Source organism: Odocoileus virginianus, chromosome 11 (genome assembly GCF_023699985.2).
Source record: "Odocoileus virginianus isolate 20LAN1187 ecotype Illinois chromosome 11, Ovbor_1.2, whole genome shotgun sequence".
Lineage (NCBI taxonomy): Eukaryota > Metazoa > Chordata > Mammalia > Artiodactyla > Cervidae > Odocoileus > Odocoileus virginianus.
In genome coordinates this window covers 48,818,431-48,844,872 of record NC_069684.1, presented here as the reverse complement: position 1 = coordinate 48,844,872, position 26,442 = coordinate 48,818,431, and the positions used below count along the sequence as shown (strand labels likewise).

General features: G+C 34.6%; 1 protein-coding gene across 20 annotated transcripts in view; it reads right to left on the bottom strand.

The window, feature by feature from the left end:
- Positions 1-26,442, bottom strand: part of CDC42BPA (CDC42 binding protein kinase alpha) — a 290,294-nt gene that overhangs the window by 12,499 nt on the left and 251,353 nt on the right. For all 20 annotated transcript variants that reach the window (XM_020915209.2, XM_020915219.2, XM_070474422.1 and 17 more), the window contains 12 exons: positions 25,576-25,659; positions 22,331-22,436; positions 19,788-19,924; positions 18,970-19,109; positions 17,613-17,694; positions 15,574-15,790; positions 14,651-14,713; positions 11,514-12,107; positions 9,421-9,518; positions 6,853-6,937; positions 3,742-3,865; positions 2,980-3,097 (listed from right to left, as the gene is read on the bottom strand). In XM_020915209.2, the coding sequence (XP_020770868.1) occupies positions 2,980-3,097; positions 3,742-3,865; positions 6,853-6,937; positions 9,421-9,518; positions 11,514-12,107; positions 14,651-14,713; positions 15,574-15,790; positions 17,613-17,694; positions 18,970-19,109; positions 19,788-19,924; positions 22,331-22,436; positions 25,576-25,659 (1,848 nt within the window). The remainder of the gene's footprint in view (positions 1-2,979; positions 3,098-3,741; positions 3,866-6,852; positions 6,938-9,420; positions 9,519-11,513; positions 12,108-14,650; positions 14,714-15,573; positions 15,791-17,612; positions 17,695-18,969; positions 19,110-19,787; positions 19,925-22,330; positions 22,437-25,575; positions 25,660-26,442) is intronic.

Below are 26,442 nucleotides of genomic sequence, written 5' to 3'. Positions count from 1 at the left end.
TATTATTTTCTTTTCAGACATGCATAAGTGTTGTTTACCAATGTTTACTCCAAGATAAGCACAGTTCTGGTAAGATAGTATATCAAAAAATATTTGTTAAGTGATTAAATGGATGCTTATGAAAAGTTCCAGCTTTTATGTTCTTAGCTAGTAAAAGGAAGAAAGTCAGGTGAAAATAAAGTGAGACTGAAAAACAGGAGTTCAGACACATAACATTTTGCTACAATAAATACTCCACGTACAGGTGAACAGGTTTCAAAAATTTACACCAATTTATTGTCTTGGAATTCAAAAGTGTTTATATGATAAGAAAACATGAAATAAACATTAAAAACTGAATTGCACTGCTAGGGCAAAAAATCACTTTTGTTAATGACAAAAGAACCAGCGAGGCAGTCAATGGTTAACAAAATCAGAGACACAAATACTGAAAATCAAGAGGTCTAATGGGAATAAGTAGCCAGCAGAGAAGGCCATGTGTCATGGAGTGAGATCAGGGATGAATCTTTGGGAAATGCTATCTGAACTTATTTTTGCACAGTAATTAAGACTGGATCTTATTGTGAACAGCAACAACAAAAATAGAGATTTCCTTTACTTTAAGTGGTGGGAGGGTAACGGGAGGAAAAGGAGGGATACTGTGATACAAAAATTATTACTATGTTTGAAATTTGACATTTTGCTTCTGTGTACATATTCAGGGTGTAGAAAGGCCAAGTCTTATTGTGTATGAAGGTCTGAAAGAATTCTGAAACATTAGCAAACTAATTTTTCACCTAGTCAAGCAGAGAAACATTTTATTAAATCCTGAAACTATTTCACCTTAAGGAACAAACTGTGGGATGTAACAGAATTTATAGAAAAATTTTCCATAATTCTTTTTGCTATGTTTTTAGAATATAATGAGAGAAAAACTATATTTTTTTTGTGCACAAATATGAAGCAAATGTGAAATAAAGCTTAATTTTGAAAGGATAATACCCCTTAAAACTCTGTTCACGAGTGAAATAATTTTGTGTTTGTTGATATGTTGCTTTGCAACATATGGACGTATTTGAAATCTGTATTCCTCCTGGTGGGCAATCCACAGGGCTGCAAAGAGTCAAACACGACTGAAGTGACTTAGCATGCACACATCCCTCCAAATGCTAACTATGTAGCAAGTGTTAAAAACTATTTATTATTTAAATTTCAAAAAGTTTCATTAAGATAGTACATAACACTTGTTCTATCAAATATAAGCTGTACATATATTTACATTTCAACTGTTTATCATAATTAAAAATTTCTCTCTCCTAAGGTACTTTGTACGTGACACTGTAGCTTCCATAAGAAAAAATGACAGAGGTTTTGAACTGTATGGTTCCATTACGTTTACTTCTGAGAAAAAAGGAAACTCAGACTGAGGACTTAAACAAATGTTCAGAATGGCAAAGGAATAGAGAAAATTCTGAAATCTAATTCCCAGGTAAAAACTGAAAAAAACAGTGTATTAAATATGATAGATAAGTAAAACAGTTTAATATTTAAATGTGGCCTTTATTTAGGCTCAAAATTTTCAGCTTAATATTTATGTTCAGCCTTAAATTTCTTACTTTGTTTTAATTACTGTATCAAGATTGGCTGTATTTTGCATAATTTATACCCAGCACAGCTAATAAAAATCCTCATTTCAAAAGGATAAATGACCACTGTGAATGATTTGAAAGAAAGGAATAGTACTATAATCATACAATGTCTTGATGATAATTGGTAAAAAAAAAAAAAAATGACAGCAGGAATGTTATATTCATTCATAAACAGGACAAACCAGTTAACTGAGATATTTATAATGTGGAACTCAGACTTAAATTAATGCAGGTTTTTTTTGGTTCCTTCCATGAAATGGATGCAAGACTACCCTTAGAGTTTAATTTAAAAAAACTTACAAATTGTGTTACCTGTTATTTTGTCTGTCAGTGATAGATGTTTTTATCTTCTATCACAGTAGAGTTAGTAATGTGGGTATTTAACACAGACTTTCTTAGAAAGAGCTTTGGGTTAAGATTCACAAATCTGGGAGATCTGGAGAGATCTGGGAGATCCCAGACTGCCACAGTATGTAAATTATGCTAAAATTCTGTGCAAAATCTAGATGCTGTCACCACTGATCAAAAGAGTCACATTAAAGTTTCAAAAGGAAATGGCAACCTACTCCAGTATTCTTGCCTGAAGAATTCCATGGATGGGCTACAGTTCATGGGGTCACAAAGAGTTGGATATGACTGACTAACACACATAGTTTGAGAATACCATAATACTGAAATGTTAAGTATAAACAAAGCTTGGCAAATTAGCTAATTCCAGATTAAGATTAATATTCTTAATCTCAATATATTAGGTCCAAGAATCCAATCTTCATGTTTTTAAGAAAAAAAATTTCCAATTTGTACTTTTTAAAATATAAGACTGACTAGGTAACATGTTTGTAATTAGGCAAGTAAAAAAGATTTAATTTCATAATCAGATGAGAGGTGTGACCATTAATGAATAAGCTAATACAGTTTCAGTGGGAGGTGGGCCAACTATCTGTGTTGAATTGCTATAACTTAATGAAATTTTAGTGATTTGGTAACAAAGTTCTGAATCTTGGTATAGAACCTCTCCATATCTGATGGTTTATTTCTCCAAAATGGTAAATCTAGACATGGGAGAAGTTTAGAGGAGATGCAACTAAATAAGAATTGGTATGCTTGTTTTTTGATATGTAGCTAAATTTAACATTTTTCATCAGTTATGTCATCATGCACCTTACATATATCATGATATTCTGAGATAAACATTTCCTCATTACACCAATATATCCTTTCAACTTATATGTACTTAAGCACACACATATATGTGTATACACACACACATTCATATTTATATACATATCTGCTCCCTCGCACCTTATTCTTAACCCCATCTATATTCACATTCACTCTTCATTTCTCTTACCATGGGCAGGTCTTTTAGGATCTGTATTCCATCTCCTGGACCCATATGTGCTATGTGGTTAAAATTAGTTGGGTTAGAAATTAATTTATTTCTCATTTCTGGATCTCGTAACATCTCCCTGTAAGAAAAAACACCTGTTTTGACACTTTTGTTCCATGACCAATCTTTTAGAGAAAAGTATATTCAATTTTTTTCATAAAAATAAACTGTGAAATTATGTTAATAAGGACAGAATTAAAATAATAGAATATACAAAATAAAATTTTAACTTAGAAGATTCCATTTTAATTTAAAAGATCTTATGATTTTTGGTGGGAAAAGAGAGTTAGTATTTAAATATGAAACAAGTTCTTACTCTACAGATAATTCTGAATATTTTATGGATGTCCTTTTAAATAATTGCTAATATATTAGAAATGTTTTTGTGTGTAATTGGACATACTACAAGGCTACTTCTCATGAAGAGAACAGTTAATCGGCAGAGACATGTTCGACGTTTTTTATAAAGGCCCACATTCTAAAACTTGTAACTATTATATATACATAGAGAAATGAATAAAAATATGGGACTTTAATCTAGTACATACTCACAATTTGGAGAGTATTAGAAATACATTCATTATTGCAGCTTTTAAAATCACAGAGAATGAGTGACAGACTTTCAGAGATCAAATTTCCCTTCCAAATCAAATACAGTATTATCACCAAATAGTCCTTCTGATGCTACAAGCATCTTTGGATGAGTGCAGATTAAATATTTACCTCCTCTGTTGCATTCTTTCCTCTTCTGGAACTCTGAAAGAGTAACGCCTCTTATTGTTAATATTTCTAACCATTTGTTTTCGACTATTATCTGATGTTTCAGGAACTACCAGTTCATCCCCTTCTGTTAAAAAAGAAACAAAAGATAGCAAAGAACAATGATGTTCTTTCAAGTGCTAAAATGCATTTTAGTCATTAATCTCCAAGATGGTACAAATGTCAATCAATACAAGTATATGCAATCCTGATTTTAAAAGTTGTGTGCTGATAGTCACAGTAAATAAGTAATAATTTTCAACAGAATATATTTAAACAAATATACGCTGAAATCGAACATAGCTTACAAAGTATACTTTCACTTTTACTTGATTATAAACACAAAATGGTACAATTTTACTAGGAGAAAAAGAGAGAAATGTAGCTGCCTTGGTGTCCTGTCACCTTGGTTACCCCATCCCCAATATCTCTATACCAACTTCTCCCTCTGTCCAAGTATTCGTTTCAATGGCTTAAGATGTTAAAAAGTTCTTATTGTTAACCTGCACAGCAATCAGGCATAAACTGTGAATTATTCACAGAAATGACACCAATTAAACGTTTCTTGCATTGCAGGTGGATTCTTTACCATCTGAGCCATCAGGAAAGCCCATTACATATACTAAAACATTTTCTTTAAAGTTCCAATTTACAAGATGTGGAATAAAAGAAAGGAATTGTGTTTCCTATATACTAGTTTCTTTATACTAGTTTTCCTATATACTAGTTTCTTTACTAAAGGTAAGAATCTTATTCCTATTCCTACTCTCCTGATCTTGGGGGGGATACTTAATCGTATACACCTAGTCATCTAATGCCCGTATCTTTCAATTTTAATACCTAGAAGTAAACAAAACTCTCAGCCATGGATGCTGGAATATGGTGAACATACTCTAAAATAGACAACTGTATCCATACAACATAAGGACTATGATTTCTCTAAATAAGATAAGGAAAAAGAGAAAAGCCAACCTTTAGAGAAGTTTTTAACAGCCAGAAAGCTAAAGTGAGAAAAAGGAAATGGGAAGAAGCCAAGCCAAAGAAAGATGATCAGCAAAAGAGCAACAATCTCCTTGTAGCAAAATAAATAACTTAGATTGCTTTCCTAATACCAAAAGTTAAAAAGATAATTTTTAAAAAATTGATGAGAATTTGAGAATTATGAGGGTAAAGCAGATCTTGGTGAGTAACAGTGGCAATGGGAGATTTTGGACAGCCAGAGTGCTGCAAAAGCACTCTGAGCTCTTGAGAGATGAAAGAGAAATAGACAAAATAGAGAGAAGACAAGAAAGAAACACATCTCCAGGAAATAGGATCTCCTTTCCTTTTCAAAGGACAAAGACTACTATGTTGTCGGGTCTTCCTTCTCCAATCCCCACCTTTACTACTGGCCGAGAGTAGAAAGATGAAGCATAAAAAATGATAAAATGGAAAAGGTTTTATTCTGTAGACACAAACTGGATAATGGACACATTTTAAGATTATCATGGTTACATATAGTGAGCTCAGTCGAGTCCGACTTTTTGCGACCCCATGGACACCAGGCTCCTCCGTCCATGGGATTTTCTAGGCAAGAGTACTGGAGTGGGTTGCCTTTTCCTTCTCCAACAGTGAGAACAGGGTAGATTTAATCTTACACAAATATTTAGAGTTCCTCTAAGAAACAGAGGGCTTCCCAGGTGGTGGCAGTGGTACAGAACCCGCCTGCCAACGCTGCAGACAAAAGATATTCAAGTTCAACCCCTGGGTTGAGAAGATTGCCTGGAGAAGGAAATGGTAATCCACTCCAGTATTCTTGCCTGGAGAATTCCATGGACAGAGGAGCCTGGCGGGCTATAGTCCATGGGGTAGCAAAGAGCTGGACATGTATCGAGTCTTGGAGGGAGGGGCTGTAAAGCACAAGCTCACGGTGGATCCATCACTGAGCAGGACTCATTTCTAATACCCGAATGTCCTTTCTCAAGTCAAACTGAATATCCTCTTAGCATAGGACTTCTCCTACAGTCACCTGTCTGTATACCAAGAAGCCTTCAGTGCCAGGAAGATGTACCAGAGGACCAAGTCTGAAGCTAAGCATTTGTGTGTATGCTAGTACTAAAAACAAACAAGCAAAACAGAAACAACAAACTTTTGATGGTTTTTTTTTTTGTTGTTGTTAGATGACACAAATTTATTGGAAGAGTATTGGGGGGGAAAAGAAAGGCATAAAGAATATAATCAATCCCAACTACCCAGAGATATTAGCTAAGTATAAACATTTTAATGTGCTTTCTTAATGGCAATGTTTTTCTTATATTTAAGTCAATTTTAATTATTATTTTTTAGTACATAGTGTACCATTAATGACATCTGCATTAACTAGATCTACCACAAATTTATGATACCTCTGTTATGGAGAAATTTGTTGCTAAGACATGAGAATACTATATAGAAGATAGAATTATAATAATCTTTGTTTAAAATAAGATTTCAACTGTTCACAACGTGTTTATTTAATGAGATGTGTGCAGTCTCCCTGGCTAGGACTCACTCCACTACTTTGGACACGGCCCTCACCCTGTCCGGGGCACTCAGGAGCCCGTTCCCCTCTTCTGACTCTGGGCCCTCCAGTGACTTTCCTCTTGTCCCTGCTGCTTCTGCGGCCCACACTGTCATCAGCACTTCAAAAGTTTTAAGCCCTATGCACTGGCAGAAGATGTACTCCAATAGCCCCGAATCAGTACTGTGGGTGAGTTCTCACAATTTTAGTGCTACCAATTTTGGTTAGGCTCTACAGTATTAAAAGTACAGAAGAGACATTCAGTTATACTTTTTCTATTAACCTCAGTAATCCACAGAAAACCAATGAGGTAGGTCAGAAACAAATATTTGGCTTATACAGTTATGTGAGCCTGAATAGAATGACATTTTGTCAGGTAGTTTATCCCAATGTACTGAGAGTATGATAATGGTCAACTGCATAGACCCTAGAGTAAGGGACACCTGAGTTCAAGTGGCTCTGCCACTTACTGTTTTGGCAGTCAGCTTAGTGAGAATGTTTCTATGAAGCTCTCCTGTTAATGTGTATTTTCTTACCTGCCATTTTATTTTTGAAATATATCAATCTAATCGTCTCCAAGCCTAAAAGATTTAATGATCCTTCACTGTTTAAGGGGCGAACCTAAAATAATAAAAAATAAAATTAATATTTTAACAAAGTTCAAAAATTAAATCATAAAATTTTGACATACTTAAAAAGCACACACTCTTAAAACCTTTATCTTTCCTCTTCAAAATACAGCCTGCTCAGAAAATCAACAAAAAATTAAAATTAATTCTAACTAGAAAGGTATAAAATTATCTAATTTGTAATGATAATATTTTAAAGAAAGAGAATTCTTGGCAAAAAAAAAAAGTGAAATATATTTAAACCCTAAATTTAACTTTTAAAGCCATTAGCAAGCAGATGATGATACTAAGATATTAATACAGATACTTTAGGAATCTTATTTGAACTAAGTGTACACGCAGGACAGAGATAAAACTGTACATCTGTGAGGAAAGGAAGGTCTGTCACTAAATGGTGATGGAGCAATGGGCATCTACATGGAACAAAGGAAACTGAATGCTTACTTCACACATGACACAAAAAGTCAGTTCCAAATGGATTACACATAAAGGTAGAAGGCGAAACTTTTGAAAGGAAATAAAGATCTTATCTTTAAGACCTGGAGGTAGGAAAGAGTTTCTTAAGGAAAAAAAAACCATGAACAATAAGAATGATATATTTAACTACATTAAAATTTATAACAATGAATTTCCAGCAATAATAATAAATGTTCACAAAATACACCATGATAATTAATAGATAGGTCACAAACAGGAATTCACCACACCTGTCACTAACCCAGTATCTACAGTATATGAATAACTTCAATAAATCAATTTTAAAAAATGATCAGCTAAACAGAAATAGGGATAAAAAACATGACCAGGCATTTCACAGAGGAGGAAATATGAATGATGAAGAAAACATGAAAGATTATCAACAGCATAGCTAACAGAGGACATACAAATTAACACTTCATGAGGTAGCACTTGATAAGCACAAATAAATTAGTTACAAAACTTTGAATTCTGACAATGGCATGGGTCATTACAAAGTCATAAACAGATGGCAGGAGTGTCAACTGGTACAGTTACTTTGGAAAAAACCGTCACTATCTTGTAAAGCTGAACATTTGCATTCTCTGTGTTCCATCAATTTTGTTCCTTGGCATATGACTTGAGAAACTCCTGCACATACACACCTGAAGACATATGATGCAATGTTCATAATAGCAAAAAGCTGGGAAATAACTCACATGTCTGCTAATCAGAAGAATATATAGTGATCTATTCACCCAAGAGACTATTTTATAGCAGTGAAAAGCAATGAAAAAAAATATAGTACAATATAACATGGATGAATCTTAGAAACACAGTAAGTACATGAAGAAAGCGAGGCAAAAGATGATACACAACATTTCATTATTACCTCAAACACAAGGAAAACTGAACAATATATTGCCTAGAAATATTTAAATATACAAATATTCTGTATTTTAAGAACAGCAAGGGAATGATGAACACAACATTCAGGATAAAAAATACACAGGTAGATTCAGTGATATTTTGGTAATATTCTGGCTCTTAAGTTAGGAGGTTAGCTCATAAGAGATCAGTTTATTATTATGCTTCCTTTGTACATATTTCAAAATTCACATGGTAAAAATAAAAGGGAAAATTAATTGTAACCAGTCCGAATTTACAAAATAAAGGATCATATTTAGTTGTTTTATAAAATGTGGCAGTATTTACAAGAGCTTTTTCCACTGTTAAGGTTTAAAATTGGGGCAAATTTTGAAATAAGGTCTTGGTTACTTTCTTTTACCTCTCCCTCTAAACCCTGTCCCTCAAATAATGACACATGCTACATATATGAAACTATCTTTCTTCACTTTTTGCAAAATAGACATTCTATAGTGGTAAAAATTTATATCATCATGGGGGAATGTTAAAGGAAAATATTATAGTTTATTAGGAATATGTGAAACCTTTATTAACTGAGCTTTGGTTCTAATTTTAATCACTTTTCTAGCCCATGAAGTTTGTCCTCACAGGATTAAAACTGCATACCATATGTGAAAAACAGTAAAATTACAAATGAAATGCTCCTTCAGAGTTCCTTAAAGTGAAAGGTAACACTGGCATTTTAAGTTACAGAATGTATTATAGTTGTTCATTATGATAATAATCATACTTTATATAGTGAAACTAAATGCAAAAAAAATAGTATGGTGATGAGCTACCTATAAAATTAACCAGCTTGAGTTTTCTTTTATCTTTTTACTCTTAGCAAAGTCCCAAATTCCCACTTATATTATTACATATGATAGAAAATGCTAAATTAGTGAAAAATAGCTAAATAGTCATATAGTGTTTCACTTATACTCATTTGTTCACTTAGCCCATATGTTTCTTTTTTTTTCTGGCCACACCACATGGCATGTGGGATCTTAGTTCCCTGACCAGGGACTGAATCCATGCCCGCTGCAGTGGAAGTGCGTAGTCTTAACCACTGGGCTGCAAGGAGGTCCAGGCCATATTTTAATGTTAAATTACCTTTTTGAGTGGGAGAGTCTGAATCCATTCCATGGAGTTCACATCAAAGATGTCAACTGCATTTTCACTGTACACTGAGAGATACGGTGCATTGTAACCTGAGAGACAGGAAGGAAAGAACAGTAGGCTGATTACCTGTTACTGTTAAATGCAAAACATTCTGAAAGATCAATGCTAAGGAACTGTAGAGTGGAATCACACCAAATTCTAGTATCAATACAGATTAGCCACATCAAAACATTTTTGAAGTAAAAACCCCATCAATCATAAATGAAGAGGTTTTATGGCCATAATACAGAAGGAGTCTGTTAAGACAGGGGTATAATATTCCCTTGCCCAATACTAGTTCTATAAAAGAATTTCATTACATTTAAATTAACTGATTCCTCAAGTAGTTAAGCTCTTGACAGTGAAACAAAGCTACAAAGCAGAGAAATCTTAAGAATTAGGTTCACATTTATGAATGTCTGGTAAAGCATCTGGCACAAAAAATGCTCAACATATACTTATGGATGAACTGAACATTAATAAATGGTGACACAAACAAAGGCTAAATGATTACCCAGGCTAAGATCACGAGTTTTTGGCAGCGCTATTAATAAAAGCCAGATATTCCAATTCTTATCCTAATTCCAATTCATACAACACTCTGAATTATTTTCTGACCAGGATTCGTTCTAAACATGATACCATAGAAAACAGTATAAATTTCAGAAGAAACAAAACATTAAGAATAGTTAAGTCTGGCTAGGTAGGAGTACAAGCATTTTTCTTTTTATCTAGATTTCTTAATTTCTCTGTAGTAACATATGTGGCTTTCCTACTTTGTCTTACACTGAACTTTTAAAGTTGACAGTCCTCATACCCACCATTCCTCCTATCTTGTTGCAGTGGAAAAGAATTCCCATCCTGCTCCATATCCTTCTTCCTGTGTCCTGACTTCTAGCCTCTTTGGCCTTCTTGGGAATCTTACTGTGTTTCCTATATTTAGCACAAGGCCAACCTTTTCCTGGCTCCCTAGCGGCTAGTTCCCTTCAGCATTTAAACATGCTCCAAGTATCTTCCACTAAAAACAAAACCTGCTGGATTAGATACTCCTCCTGTGCGCCTCTACAGAACTCTGTACTTCGGCTACCAGAACACTTACACCTTACTGCAACTTGTTCTGTCAGGAATCCCTTCTACCGCATTCTATGCTCTGTGAGACTGAGATTGTCTATTTTGCTCACTGTTATATCTCTTTCAGTAAAATAACACATAATAAGTATTTGATAATCTATCAATATCTTAATGTTCCTTGAAAGAGTGCAATATGCAATTTGAAGTATCTACCTACCTAGATAAAAATGTAAAACTGAATAACACTTCTCAAATGCTACATTGTACCTTTATATAAGCAATTAAATAATTCACTTGGTAACCACATCTCTAGGATAAGTTTTATGAGCTGTTAATCTTCACAAGCACTGTATCTGGGGGGACCATGAGCATAACTCCTTAGGGTTATTTCAAAATAAAAGCATGCTGCTGCTGCTGCTATGTCGCTTCAGTCGTGTCCGACTCTGTGCGACCTCATAGACGGCAGCTCATCAGGCTCCCCCGTCCCTGGAATTCTCCAGGCAAGAACACTGGAGTGGGTTGCTGTTTCTTTCTAGAATGCATGAAAGTGAAAAGTGAAAGTGAAGTTGTTCAGTCAAGTCCAACTCTTTGCGACCCCATGAGCTGCAGCCTACCAGGCTCCTCCGTCCATGGGATTGTCCAGGCAAGAGGACTGGAGTGGGTTGCTATTGCCTTCCCCAAAATAAAAGCATATGTGTTATTAAAAATCTATCAAAGTAAAATATTCCATAAGAGGATTAGCTTTAATTATGTTCCTGTTAATGTTGACTCCACTGGCCTAGGTATGGTTTAACTAGGTATGGTTAACTTAACCATACCTTAATGAGGTTAACTAGATATGGTTATTTTCTGTACCAACATAATTAATGCCTAGGAAAAACCTCAAAGATGACTTATAATGAATACACATAGGAGATGAAGTAGAAGGAAAAGGGAAGAGACAGCAAGGTAAGACAGCCAAAAGTAAGACTTACAACAAGATGAAGGATTCGCTGGCCACATCAGCTCCTGTTGCCTAGATCTTCGGCCCTGGCAGTCAGTGTATATTCCAATGCTGTTAAAACACAGCAGGTATTCTTTATTGGAGATTTCAACCGCACAGATGGCATCCATTGGTTGATGTGCAATAAATGAGAGTGTATGGTCATTGGAATGGAGCATACTGTATGGACTTCCTTCTCCATTCAGAGGATATCTTAGAAATCCAGATTGGAATCCCACACAGAGTTGCTCACTGAAGATTGCCATCCACTGGACATTGTATGGGACTTGAATTTCCTTAAATTTTCTGTGACGAGTCTTGCTCTGAAATAGTTCATAACAGAGGACCTGCCTTTTCATAGCCACGCACAAGCATGTAAGAGCTCCATGACGCACTTTCCCAGAAGTTATTGTTTGACAGCCTTTAGTTTCTGCCAGCTTATAAAAATCAGTCTCTCGCCCATCCAGAGCTGACATAGGAAAAAGTCGGACGTGTCGATTTCGTCCTGAGATCACAGCAACAAGTTGATCATTTGGAATGAGTTCAATCTGATGAATCTTCTTATTGTCACCAACTCTAATAATTTCTATGCAAAGAAAGAATAATGAATCAACTGCAAAATAATGTTTTGTTTATTAATCATATCCCAATTATACTCAAAGGAATATGTTAACTTATAATAAAGACAGAGATACACACACAGAAAAACTAAGATATCAGAAACCATATGGAGAAAGAGGAAGATAACTGCACTTACTGTAAGATAATTTAACCTACCTACAGTAAGGTATTAAATTTAACACTGAGATTTCTGGCAGCCATGGCAAAGAGTTTCTATGTGATAAAACATGCCAGATCTTTAAGAAAAATCTTTTCACTCTCACCAAATTCTACTAAAGTTTTCCCATGGGGTTACTATTTTTAAAAACTGACTCACATTTCTCTAAAGGTATTTCTTTGGGTTACAAATTAACAATCCCTACAAAGTTACCAATGGTATTCTTCACAGAACTAGAACAAATAATTTCACAATTTGTATGGAAATACAAAAAACCTCGAATAGCCAAAGCAATCTTGAGAAAGAAGAATGGAACTGGAAGAATCAACCTGCCTGACTTCAGGCTCTACTACAAAGCCACAGTCATCAAGACAGTATGGTATTGGCACAAAGACAGAAATATAGATCAATGGAACAAAATAGAAAGCCCAGAGATAAATCCACGTACCTATGGACACCTTATCTTTGACAAAGGAGGCAAGAATATACAACGAGACAACCTCTTTAACAAGTGGCGCTGGGAAAACTGGTCAACCACTTGTGAAAGAACACTCTAACACCATGCACAAAAATAAACTCAAAATGGATTAAAGATCTAAATGTAAGACCAGAAACTATAAAACTCCTAGAGGAGAACATAGGCAAAACACTCTCTGACATAAATCACAGCAAGATCCTCTATGACCCACCTCCCAGAATATTGGAAATGAAAGCAAAAATAAACAAATGGGACCTAATGAAACTTAAAAGCTTTTGCACAACAAAGGAAACTATAAGCAAGGTGAAAAGACAGCCTTCAGAATGGGAGAAATAGCAAATGAAGAAACAAAGGATTAATCTCAAAAATATACAAGCAACTCCTGCAGCTCAATTGCAGAAAAACAAATGACCCAATCAAAAAATGGGCCAAAGATCTAAACAGACATTTCTCCAAAGAAGACATACAGATGGCTAACAAACACCTGAAAAGATGCTCAACATCACTCATTATCAGAGAAATGCAAATCAAAACCTCAATGAGGTACCATTACATGCCAGTCAGAATGGCTGCTATCCAAAAGTCTACAAGCAATAAATGCTGGAGAGGGTGTGGAGAAAAGGGAACCCTCTTACACTGTCGGTGGGAATGCAAACTAGTACAGCCACTATGGAGAACAGTGTGGAGATTCCTTAAAAAACTGGAAATAGAACTGCCATATGACCCAGCAATACCACTCCTGGGCATAGACACAGAGGAAACCAGATCTGAAAGAGACATGTGCACCCCAATGTTCATCGGAGCACTGCTTATAATAGCAACATGGAAGCAACCTAGATGCCCATCAGCAGATGAATGGATAAGGAAGCTATGGTACATATACACAATGGAATATTACTCAGCCATTAAAAAGAATTCATTTGAATCAGTTCTAATGAGATGGATGGAACTGGAGCCCATTATACAGAGTGAAGTAAGCCAGAAAGATAAAGACCAATACAGTATACTAATGCATATATATGGAATTTAAAAAGATGGTAATGATAACCCTATATGCAAAACAGAAAAAGAGACACAGATGTACAGAACAGACTTTGGGAGTCTGTGGGAGAAGGCGAGGGTGGGATGTTCTGAGAGAACAGCATTGAAACAAGTATACTATCAAGGGTGAAGCAGATCACCAGCCCAGGTTGGATGCATGAGACAAGTGCTCAGGGCTGGTGCACTGGGAAGACCCAGAGGGATGGGATGGGGAGGGAGGCGGGAGGGGGGATCGGGATGGGGAACACATGTAAATCCATGGCTGATTCATGTCAGTGTATGGCAAAAACCACTACAATATTGTAAAGTAATTAGCCTCCAACTAATAAAAATAAATGGAAAAAAATAATAAAATAAAATAAAGACTTAATTTAGAAGCATCCAGGAATGCTAAATTAAATGGGTTCCTTTTTTATTTCACCTAGTATTTAATTTCTCTCTAGAAAAAAATCTTTGTATTAACTTGTGGAATAAAAGAACTCAACAACAAACACATTTCAGTGGCTGTTACTGCTTCTAGTACCATTAGAACAGTGGAAAAATTGAGTTGTGTTTTTCTTTCACGTACTGTCTTTAGAAACGCAGTCTGAGTTTATACAGCAGAACTGTTAAACAAAATGACACAAGAAAGAAAATATACATGGACATTTTGGAACTCAAGAGGATTATAGAAATTTAAAAAATTATCTTTTGATTTATAAATGTATCAAATTAGGTCTGGAAAATTTCAATTACAGAATAAATAAGAACAAAGCCTGTTCATTTTAGAGTTTAAAATCTATAGTTTATAATTTTCTATCAATAATATTTTCTCCACAATATTTCCTCTTACCATCTTTGGTGACATGCACAACAAATAACCCTTCTTCATTCCCCAAAGCTATTCTTTCATGATCTATACAAGACATAAATATAAAATATTTTTATTAGGTGAAAACCTATATAAAACTCACAGTATAAAACAGATAAAGAAATATGGTACAAAAAAACTGAAATAAAAATAATTAAAATATAGCAATAATTTACACAATTAAATTTCCTTTCAGATTACTGTAGTAAATATTATCTCATGTCTTTTTTAATAGAATAATCACTAGAAGATAATTTCTATCAATGCTTACAAAAATAAAGAAATGTTTATTCAATAAAAGGTGAAAAAAACCTCTAGTTTGTCAGCACCCTGGATCCAGTTCCATTTCTCATTTGAAGAGGGAAAAATTGTGAAAGGCATTTGAACTCTACTCATCAAACTTTTCATTATTTAATAGAAAGTAACAAGAGTTGGCAGTATACATAAGAAGATGGCAAAAATTTAAACTTTCAGACATAGAAGCTGCCATTTTTGAGGGTATTTTATATATGAGCAGTCTGTTACAAATTTCATCTTACTTAAACTTTGCAATAACCTTTGCAAAGTAATTAGTACCTATATTTTACCTAGGAAACTTATGCTTTATAAAACAGTTTACGCATTAAGAAGCAACTTTTTCTAAGTCACAGAAGGAGAAAATAGACTTGGTAATAGGTTAATCTTAGCACTGTTGCTTTTTCAGAGGAAAACACATTAGAAAAGTTTATTCATTTCTGTTTACTGAGAAATAAAGCTTTAATACGGTCTCATTCAGTCAATAAACATTTATTGAGCATCTGTGATATAACACATACTATGTCAGACATCAGGGATTCCTAATTAAAGCCAATCCCTGCTGACAAGGCATAAACAATTTTAACAAGATAAATGTTATAAATCCATACCTATGATTGCAGCTGCCTGGGTTGTTTTAATGAGGGGCAGAGTGCTGTCATAAGCCTCTTTGGGAACATAGACTGAGCGGTCTCTGAATTTGTTTTTCTTCAAAATCTTGTGCAATTCACTCAGTACTCCCACCCACTTACTCTTCTCATTTTCACTATCAGCTAGCATCAGGATGGAACATTTGTTACTAGATGCTGAGAGTTGGGAAGCTGTGACCTAGAACAATTTAATCAAAATTCATGATATTAGAAACATCTTGACCTCTTTTAAGTCAGCCATCTTTTTAAGCCAGTTTTATGCTTATGCTAGTTTGCTTTGCATTAGCCAGCAAATGAGCATTCATTAAGTGATACCTTTAATAGAGTTTAGTTATTCATAATGTTAGTGTCATTTGTATTTTCTTTGCTACAGAGTGCTAGAATATATCACAAAAGACTCATTACACAGTCATTTAACAACAGTCACTGACATTTATTGAGTAATAACTGAGCACTGGACATTGATCAAAGCACTTTATAAGTATTAACTCATTTAACTCTATTAACATCTTTCTCCAGGCGAAAATACTGAAGTGGGTGGCCATTTTCTACTCCAGGGGATCTTCCCGACTCAGGGATTGAACCCACATCTCCTGAATTGGCAGGTGAATTCTTTACCACTGTGCCACCTGGGAAGTCCATCAATATCTTTACAAGATAGGTATTGTTACCATATTTTGATTTTATATATGGAAAAAATCGTGATGCAGAGAAATTAATTTCTCCGAGGGCACACAGACAGACTGAAATCCTCATAAGCACTACACAGTACTGATTTTCAACTCATTTTAAAAAAGTAAAAAATGCTCAGAAATACTTAGATTCTGTTACTTCATAACAATAACTTAGAGAAGACCACTTGAACTAATATTTAAATGAAGGTTTATCACTATACAATGACACTATAATCAGAATACTTAATTTATGTATATATGGATCCTTTATTAAAAGTAATTTAAGCAACAGAGATAATAAAATCCCACAATTAGAATCAGGTAAGATAAGTGTGCCTCTGTAGGTTCCCTTGGTAGCTGGAGAGAGAACAGTTTTCGGTCTGGGAACTGAGAGACTAGCTATGGTCTTAGATAAAAGATACATACTTGTACTAAGCATACAGGCATAGAATATAGTCCTTTTTTTAAAACCTCCATTATCTTAACTCATCAATTTGAGACTGCACTGTGTTAGACAGCCTCCAAAGATGTCTACCAACAATTTTTCCTACGGATTTTCACTCTTATCTAAAAATGCAGTCTATTTCCCCTTCTCTTATGTCTGGGATGACCTCATGACTTGCTTTGGCCAACAGAATGTAGAAGGGTTATTGTGCCTGTTTTGAGCCTGGTCCTTAAAAGGCCTGGCAGCTTCTTCTCCTCTCTTGGAAGCCAGTCACGGAGAACTCAGCCAGACTAGTGAATGATTAGAAACCACATGGAGAGAGTCCACAAAGAGAACTGCGGTGGCCCAGAGACCAGCCAAGTACCAGGGCTAACAGCCAGAACCAAGGCCTCAGATGTGAAAGGAAGGTCGTTTTGGCTATTTCAGCCCCAAATGAGCTGAATGCAGCCATATAAGTGACTCTCCAGTCGACACCAGAAGAACTGACCCACAGAACGATGAAAAATAAATAAGCCAGTAAGTTTTGGAGTGGTTATTACAGAGCTATAGAACTGAAACATTCTAACTTGTAAACAAGATCTTAATGAAACTTTGATTTTTTTTAAAAAATTGAGAAATCTCACACTTTTTAATTCTTCTTGCGGTAGTACTTCTCTGAAAGTTGAATTGTGACTCAAAAATATTATCTAAGATGAAACCTATTTTAGAAACCATATATTCAAGCTTCCTATTGGTCTTTTACTAATTCAGTGTTTACTTTGCACAAATTGTCTGTAAGATTTGGTTATATTCCAAGAAGTTTGTGATCTAAAGAGAGAGGAAAAACATTTAGTTTTTAAAAGCAAATAATTCAGTGATCAAATTATAACACACAGACTTACTCTAAATATACAGGGTATATCTTTTCGACTTGCATGAATAACATCAGAAGCCAAGACTGAACTCACAGAAAATTCTTCATCCCTGAAGGAAAAGTGAAACATTAAAAGTTAGCATATGTGGGTATGTGTGTGTGGTTTTGGGTGTGCATCTAAATAACACATATGAAGCAATCCTCAAAATTTAATTGCACAGAACATGCAAACTGAATTTTTAAAATTTTTCAATTTTCTCTTTTTGTAACTGATAGTGCCAAAAGTAATTTATCAGGTATAATTTAACAGTGCCACATTACACAAGAGTTAGAAATCTTTTCTGGCTTACTCAGTGTCACAATGCCAGTAAGTACCGGACACGTGGATTTGGATCCTAGTAGGTCTCCAGGCTCTCCAGCAGACTGTCCCCTCTTTGCTCTGATAATACATGTCAAGTGGCCTCAACACAGCTTATCTGACATTTTACTGTTCCTTAGGAAATTCTCAGACAGATCCCTTCCACAATAATCTATTCCTTGTGATTTCCTTAATTTGGTTATTGGTACCATCATTCTCTTGGTCTTGAAGACTTGACATTTTAGTCTTATCTATGATTCTTCTCCCTATCTTTCTATATTTGGTTCCTTAGCAGGTGCTGTCAAATTTTCCTTGCTAATATTTTAAAGTTTCTTGCATATAAAGAAATGTATTTCTTTCTATTTCACATGTATGGGGAAGATAATGTATTTGAGATGCTGGTATGAAATGCTTATGTGAGCCAGAACTGGAAATTCTAGTTTTGAGCACTGATCTGGAGACATATGTTTGGGAGTCATCAAAGAGGAGGTGATGGTTGAAGCTACAGAAGTAAATAAGATCACTGAGGGAGAATGCCTGGAGTCACAAGAAGGGGTTAAGTAGAAGAGGGAGTCTGAAAATGAGACCAGAAACATTGAAGAGATGTATTTAACTCAAATGTTCACTGCTTCATTTTATATTCCAAGAGCCTGTCTGATTTTGAGATTTTTATTTCCTTTCCTCACACTGAAATTATACTGAAGCCTTTGCTTTAGGTGATGATGTAGACATTATACATTAGACCTCCAGTACCCCAGAAGCCTTTAACTGGTCTTTTGGTTTTCAAGCATTAACTTCTTTTCCCAGACCCCCAGACCCAACATGCACACACATGCACATCAACCTGTTCTAAAACTCTACCATATTTCCTATTTGTAATTATGTTATGACTGCAGTATTAGTAAATGAGAAAATTACTGTGAAATTAGATTTAAATAAAAAGATGGCAATATAATCAGAAGAAAAATCATACACTTTGTATTTCTGTGTTGCAAAGCCACAAATATTTTCATCTCTGCAAACGTACCTCATGTCAATCACTTGACTGACTACAACACTGGGCTGAGATGCCTTTCCTTCAGCAATATCGTACAGAAAGAGCTTGAAGTCACAAACTACAGCCAGTGCTCTTTGCCATCCTTTCTTCACTCCAGCTGGCTTAGGGATCTTAGGCAAACAAACAAGCAAAACAACCAGAACTGAAATGTCAATCAGAACCCCTTTAATTACATACGTAACTGCAGGGTGAAAACCTAAGACAACATACACATTTTAAGTCTTCCACTGTGGTTGGTAAAGTAGCAGATGGAACACATATATTATTAATAACATGAGCAAGTGTGACAACACCCTCTTCAAATATGGAATGACATTTGATTTTGCAAAATTTTTAACAGTACCATTTTAATTTTCTCTAGTAATTCATTAAAATAACATTCATAGACTTCTAAGTTGCAGAAAAGCCAAATTTGGTAATAGCATGAAAGGCAGTGTATACTTTAAATATTATTCAAGATTATAAGTAAAATTACGTCTTGACAATATCTCATACTTCATAAGCATATACCACCTCTCTGGCAAGACTAAGTGCTACAGACTCCTTTAAGGAGATTTAAACATCTGATCATTACGCTACAGGGACAGAATAGAAAATTTTGAGACACTTTGGAATTTATTAAGCCAGGTTTTTGTTTTCAAATCATTTCTCTGAATGAAATAAAATTGTTAGGTGAATTTTATTTGCCGAATTTTCAGTCAAGGACTATGTCTGTAAGGTGATCGACTTTTCTGTATTCATTAATAAACCTTAAAAGATGAGTCTAAATGTAACCTAACCATACTCACCCTGACATGCCCTTCATATGCCGTTCCTATTCCTTTCTGTGGATCTATACCCAGAGGACCTTTTGTCTGTTCAGGAGGAACTGGACAAGCAGTCGGAGCTTTGTTTACACAAGTTATGTGACATGAAAATCCACACACTTTAGGAGGGGAGAAAAGAAACAGTGTTCAAGAAAAATTCATCTTTACAAAGAGAACATTCACTGAGCACTCATTATAGGCAAAGTGCCATGTTAGATGAATGCTTATCTCTGGTTTTATTTTAAACTGTTTTTGTCATTTGGGGAGCTGATTCATTGGCTCATAGGTAAGACTTTCAGTGAGAAATAGTAAATACTTCTTTTCATTACTGTAATATTATTGTTCTGTGTTAACATTAGTGATCAAAATGAGAGGCAAATAAATGGCAAAAAATCTAATCTTGAGAATAAAATGACTGTTTTAAACTGAATTCCTAAAAAAGCAGCTTCTGGAGTTCTAACTTCATCTCACTGCAGCTGGGTACTTTGAAATTTCTCTTGCAGGAATCACTGATGGACATTAAATTACCTGACATCTCTGCAATATCTGGCAAATTTTACTTGAAATTTAAATTGCTCAATGATTAAAAAGGTATTTAAATTTTAGGAGTTGTTAATATTATTATATCTATTTAAACTACTACTAAGATAATAATAATAGTTAACTTTCTTGGGTATTTTTAATTTTTTGCAATAATCTGCAATAATCTAAGCAAGGTACAACACCACCATTTACATATGACTTTGCCTGGGTCACAGAACTCATAAGTGACACTGCTGGAATTCAAACCCAGGCAGTCTGGCTCAGAGCCTGTGTACATTACTACCAACAGTACAGCCATGAGACCTCTTGATACTTACATGGTGAACCTGAGATAAATAAAAATAAACTCTTTTCCATTGAGACTTGGTTGGTTGAGAATTAAAGGTTAAAATATTTAAAAAGAACAAGCTTGTTTGGAGGGGTGACAGACTAAGAATATCTGTTCAGAGAATTCCTACTCTAAGGGGGATCCTGGAGAATATTTTGAAAGAATAAAAGTGGAACTGAAGCGATAGCATCGTGGGAACACATACACATGGGGAAATGAACTGAATATCAAAATGGATAAAAAACCAACAAAGAAGGAAGAGGGACTAGCATTAACTATCAAAAACTATCCATCTTCTGAAAGACAGCTCATTCACTTCTAAGTAGAGCATCTAACAAGTTATAATTTGTTTTACTAAGCAAAAAAATCTCACCTGCATCAGGTAATGGAAACAACAAAATTACTGCCTTATACTGGATCTAATTTCAACCAAGCAAGAAGACTTAAAATGACAGGAATCTTGACAGGCTATAACCACATTATACAACATTTATGAAAGCCTGGGCATAGTCTAATGTGTCCCCACTGTTTTATAGTGTCTTTATAGTTTCAAAGAGTCTGAAGAAAGACAGGCCCAATTTCATGGCATGGGACCTGAGAAAGGAAGAGAGTTGGAAAGATCTCAAAAATTCCTACTACAGAATTGCAAATGATTCTGATTCATAAAAAAATGACAAGGGACCCAAAGCCACGGAGTTGCCCAGGATTCTTTTTGATGAACAGATTAAAAAAGTCACATTTATAAGTACTCGCTAAGTTTCACAATGAGACAAGGCTTAAAAACTGTACAAATTCTTCCTGTTGACTTTTGACCCATCTTCCTAGTCAATGACAGAGCTTATTCATTCTCAGATTATTTTGTTATCTTTATCTTTTACCTCCCCTTAATTATGTTTCCCAAGGCTCAGTCCTCACACTTACTCTCTTTTTCACTCCATGTTTTCCTTGGAAAACATTATTCATATTCATCACTTCACATATTCATAATTCTCAAATCTCTTATTTCTCATGCCTGCCCATTTTCTTTTGTTCTAAATCCAAGCATCTAACAGACTAGTTAGGATAATGCAATCTGGATCTTCTACATGAGTTGTGAGAACTAGCCAAACATAGAACACTGTATCCCCAGTGCCTAAAAGCACAGAGCAGGCATTCTGCAAGCATGTGATGGATGAATCAATGAATGGTGGGGGAAAACCTCTGCTACTAACATTAGGAATAAAATATCTTTTGAGGCATTATAGCAGACAGTTAATATTTCTAAAAAGATACTGCATTGTTTACTTAATAGTGACTTCTCTAACAAACTAAGCAAGAGTAAAATTAAATGAATAGATTTGAGAATAACTTTCACCTATTTTGTCACATAGGTTTCCATTTGGGGGACCACAGGTTCACCTGAATAATGAAACAAAGGTGAATGCAACATAAATATGTCTCCCCTGGAACATGCTTCTAGGAACTATCTGTCTAGTTTCCAATATTCAACAGACTTTAGCAAGGTGCTCAGTTTATTATGCAAGGAAAAGCAAATGATTAAGTCAAATAAATAAACATTTATATACCTTTTAAAGAGAATAAAGTTTTCTGATTACAATTTAGGGAGTAAACGTTAGGACTCTAAAGTCACATTTTCTTACTGTTTAATTCTTACCTTCACAAGAACAGCCTTGTCTTATCAAACCCACCATCAAAGAGGTACACTGATGACACTTGGTAGGAGTAGTAAAAGATTTGACAAAAAACTGATGAGTCTTGCGCTGCAAAACAAATTGATAAAAACATACACATGGATCATTTAAAGGATTTCCATAATGTGAACCTCTGTGAACACACCAGCTGCTATAATGATTTCTAGTTAGAAATTAGAATATTGTCTAATTTCTTTCTATAATTAATACACTTCAAATATTTTTATTAGACTATATTGAGCTGGAGTACTCTAAAGATAATGTAAGAAGTTAAATGATAATCAATTGCTCTTGAATGCCACTTAAAAAGTTATAAAATAAATTGTAGTATTTTTTCCTCCCCACAAATTTTGACTTCAGGGCTTTTGTAATTTCTCAGATTGCTCTTTGGCAATGAGTTGGGTAAAAGTTTCCATATTTACACCTATATAAAAAAAGAAATGGGCTTTTATACCTTTTTATGAAAGACAAAGAGTAATTTAAAACTCTTGTCCCTGCTATAAATCACATATTTGATTTTCTGGGACCAAGAACAAATATGTTTAACAAATATGTTTCCTCCCTTGGAAGCAGGCAGTATCACACTTGAGCAGATAAAAATACACATGTATTATTCCAGAGATACACTGAAAACCCAGCATTTAAAGCAGTCATGAGTTCTGGTCCAACCTCAAACCAATCTATTTTAGAAGTTCCTTGGGACCTAGTTTCAAAGCAGCACTGGGATTTGACTTTATTTTAAGTAGAATACAGACTATCTTTCTACTGGCTTTATAATTCCTGTATGTTGCTGGTCAAAAAAGTGCAGATATTGTGCCAGTACTATCATCTCATTTAATGGAGACAATGCCTCTGGGAAGATAGGTATATTTCTTTATACAGATGAAGAAAGTGAGACTCAGAGAGATTAAGTAAGTTCCTGATGAATAGTTAGTTACTGGTAGAGTTAAAAGTCAAGCCCAGATCTGAATCTGCCATCTTTCAAAGTTTAACTATTCAAAAACATGTAAATGAAAAATATGATCTTAAAAAAAAATCAGAGGTCGTAAGACATAGTTAGATCAACACTAAGAACCTCCACGCCTGTGAAAAATACCTAATTTGTTAACATCACATCAATTTTTGCTCAACATTTCTCCTGTATACTGATTTTATTCTTAGTTTTTTGCACTTTTAGGAACTATTAGAGTAAATTTTCTAATGCTGATAACTTTTTCATTTGTTCAAAATGTATTAATGAAACAATTCAGTTTGTTACTAATTTGTTCTGAAGGCTTTTAATACAGCGAAAGAAAAGTCAACTACTCAAGGTAATTAACTTTGTCCCTTTTTCTTTTTCCGAAAGATAAGAAGACATGTTTAAAATGACAGTAATTAAAATAACTGTACCAGTGGCAAATTTAATAGTGTTACTTCACACTATTCAAAAATTACTTAAAAAACATATTTATTATACACTTTTTCTCCAGAGATCTACTCAGAATATCATAATTTTAACTGAGTATGCAACAGTAGGAAATATAAACAATGTTTTAGCAGAACATTAATTTTAAGTGATCAAGTGGCAGGTGCTGGTTAAACTGTAAGACATAGACATTATTTATTACTAAAGATAAAAAAGGCCCATGTTTCACTAATTCTAACTAAGGATGCTGCTGCTGCTAAGTCACTTCAGTCGTGTCCGACTCTGTGCGACCCCATAGACAGAAGCCCACCAGGCTCCGCTGTCCCTGGGATTCTCCAGGCAAGAACACTGGAGTGGGTTGCCATTTCCTTCTCCAATGCATGAAAGTGAAAAAGTGAAAGGGAAGTCGCTCAGTCGTGTTCGACTCTTAGCGACCCCATGGACTGCAGCCTACCAGGCTCCTCCGTCCATGGGATTTTCCAGGCAAGAGTACTGGAGTGGGGTGCCATTGCCTTCTCCGCTAAGGACAGTATAATATATAACATGCACTCATGCTAAGTTGCTTCAGTGGTGTCTGACTCTAGACGAGGGTCTATTCAGTCCTAAGTTCTAGACTACTTGGCTTCTGGATCTTTCTAATATCCCCTTTCTTATCTTCTGGTCAATATCTGATTTCTAATACTTCCACAAAAGGTAGCAGGAGGAAGAGAAAAAAAAAAGTCTAGTAAAAGAGGCATTAAACCTAAAGCATGAACACATTAATTTTAGGTTATACAGTAATTTGGAGTAAAATGAGAAATAACTGTAACTGCAAAACTTAAAGAGGTGGATATGAAGTGTTCTTTTCATTCCAATTTTGTCAGTGCTGCAGACTTCAAGCTACTCAATGGATAAGGTAAAATACTTTTAATAAAAGGTGTGAGAACAAAGAAGAGCCAATCCTTTCTGTAAACTTACAAACTGGTGGTTGTACATAGTTAGGATTCAACACTATACAAGACAAGTAAAGGCGACTTTATCTGGAGCAAACCTTTCTTAAGTATTTTTTAAATAACCTTTTTTCTTTTTAAATACTTTTATATTGGGATAATTGTAGATTCAATCTTTTAGAAATCATGAAGTAACTTTTATTTTGTGGAGAGGGACAATAGATGTACAAAAATTGAGTTAATATTCAGTCCATGAAATATTATCACCAGAGCTTCGTGGAGGGTCCTCTCATTTTATTTGGCCTTACTTTAAAAAAAAAAATTCATTCCTGATGATTCACTGTCAGTCTTTCCCCATGAAATCAATCACTCAATCTAATGTGATCTACACAGGTCCTTGGATATGTATATATCCTTATGAATTAGATATTTTTGGGTGTTGGTTATTTATATAAATGCGATTTTGTTACACTTCAGCCATATTTTACCTATCTTTCTCCTATTTCCAACTCTGCTAACATAAACAGCAGTAAGCATCTCTTTATGGATCTGTGTTAAAATTTTTTTAAGGAATTCCTTTTTTTAAGGAATAAGATGATTGGGTTAGATGGTATATGCTCACTCCATACTAAGACTTCAAAACAGTGAATTGAAAAAGATGGAAATAAAGCAAAACAATTTGCATGTTTGTCCTACCTTTCTCAGTGGTGATTATTTCCAGTCATATAGAATTTATTCTCTTTCTCAGCTTTTATGTTTGCAATTTTGAGGAAACCAGTAGTAAAAATCATGGCAAATACAAAAAGCAGAAGAAACCCATTCTCTCTCTTTTTTTTTTTTTAGAACACACCATGCTTATAACTAGATTGAATACCTTTGGTGGAAAGCCAGTTGAACCAGGGCCTCCCTTTTTCCTTAAGGTTGGTGTGTGAACTGGAAGTGGAGTAGAGTCTACAGTCTGAATCCAGGGGAAAAGAGGAAATAAATGTCATAAAACACTCCATCTATTTCAGACATCACATTAAAAATAAATGTAAGTATAGCCAAACAAAATAGCAATAAGGAAAAATTATCTCAAGGAACTAAAATTCTTACTGTTGATAATTTAAATTCTGTCTGTAATATCTACAAATAAAACATTAATATTTGTTCAATTTGTAAAAGCTACTTCAGTCTGGAAATTTAAAAATAAGTTGTAAAGAGAATCTATAGATGAACACAAGAAAGTCATAGCATCTCATATACATAAAAATGAGAATATTAATTTTAATTTTCAAGTTCAACTAAAAATTAATTCTATAAAACATCTGAAAGAGTTTTTATCAAGATTTATAATAAAAATATTTAGAAGAATCCTTTAACTCCTTTGACTTCTATATATAGAATGCATATTACACATATGGAATACAATTCTGTGGATTTGTGTGTTTGTGTGCAGAGATTAAGAGACAGTGAGCGAGCACCTGTGAGACAGATATAGAGATATACTGATTGATGGAATGATTAGTGGGATTTTGTGAAGAAAGTAAGTTCTAAGAAGGGAGTTAGATTATTTAACATGATTGAAATTCAGAACTGACAGAAATTTAACTACAAGTTATATCTTTACTTTATGCAGTATTTCTATTAAGATATTTCTTTGAATGAAAGGATTTTACTGGATGCTATTGTGGAAAAAAGAGAGATGACTTATTAGCAAAGTATAAAAAAAATACACATAGAATGACTTCCTCTAGGATGC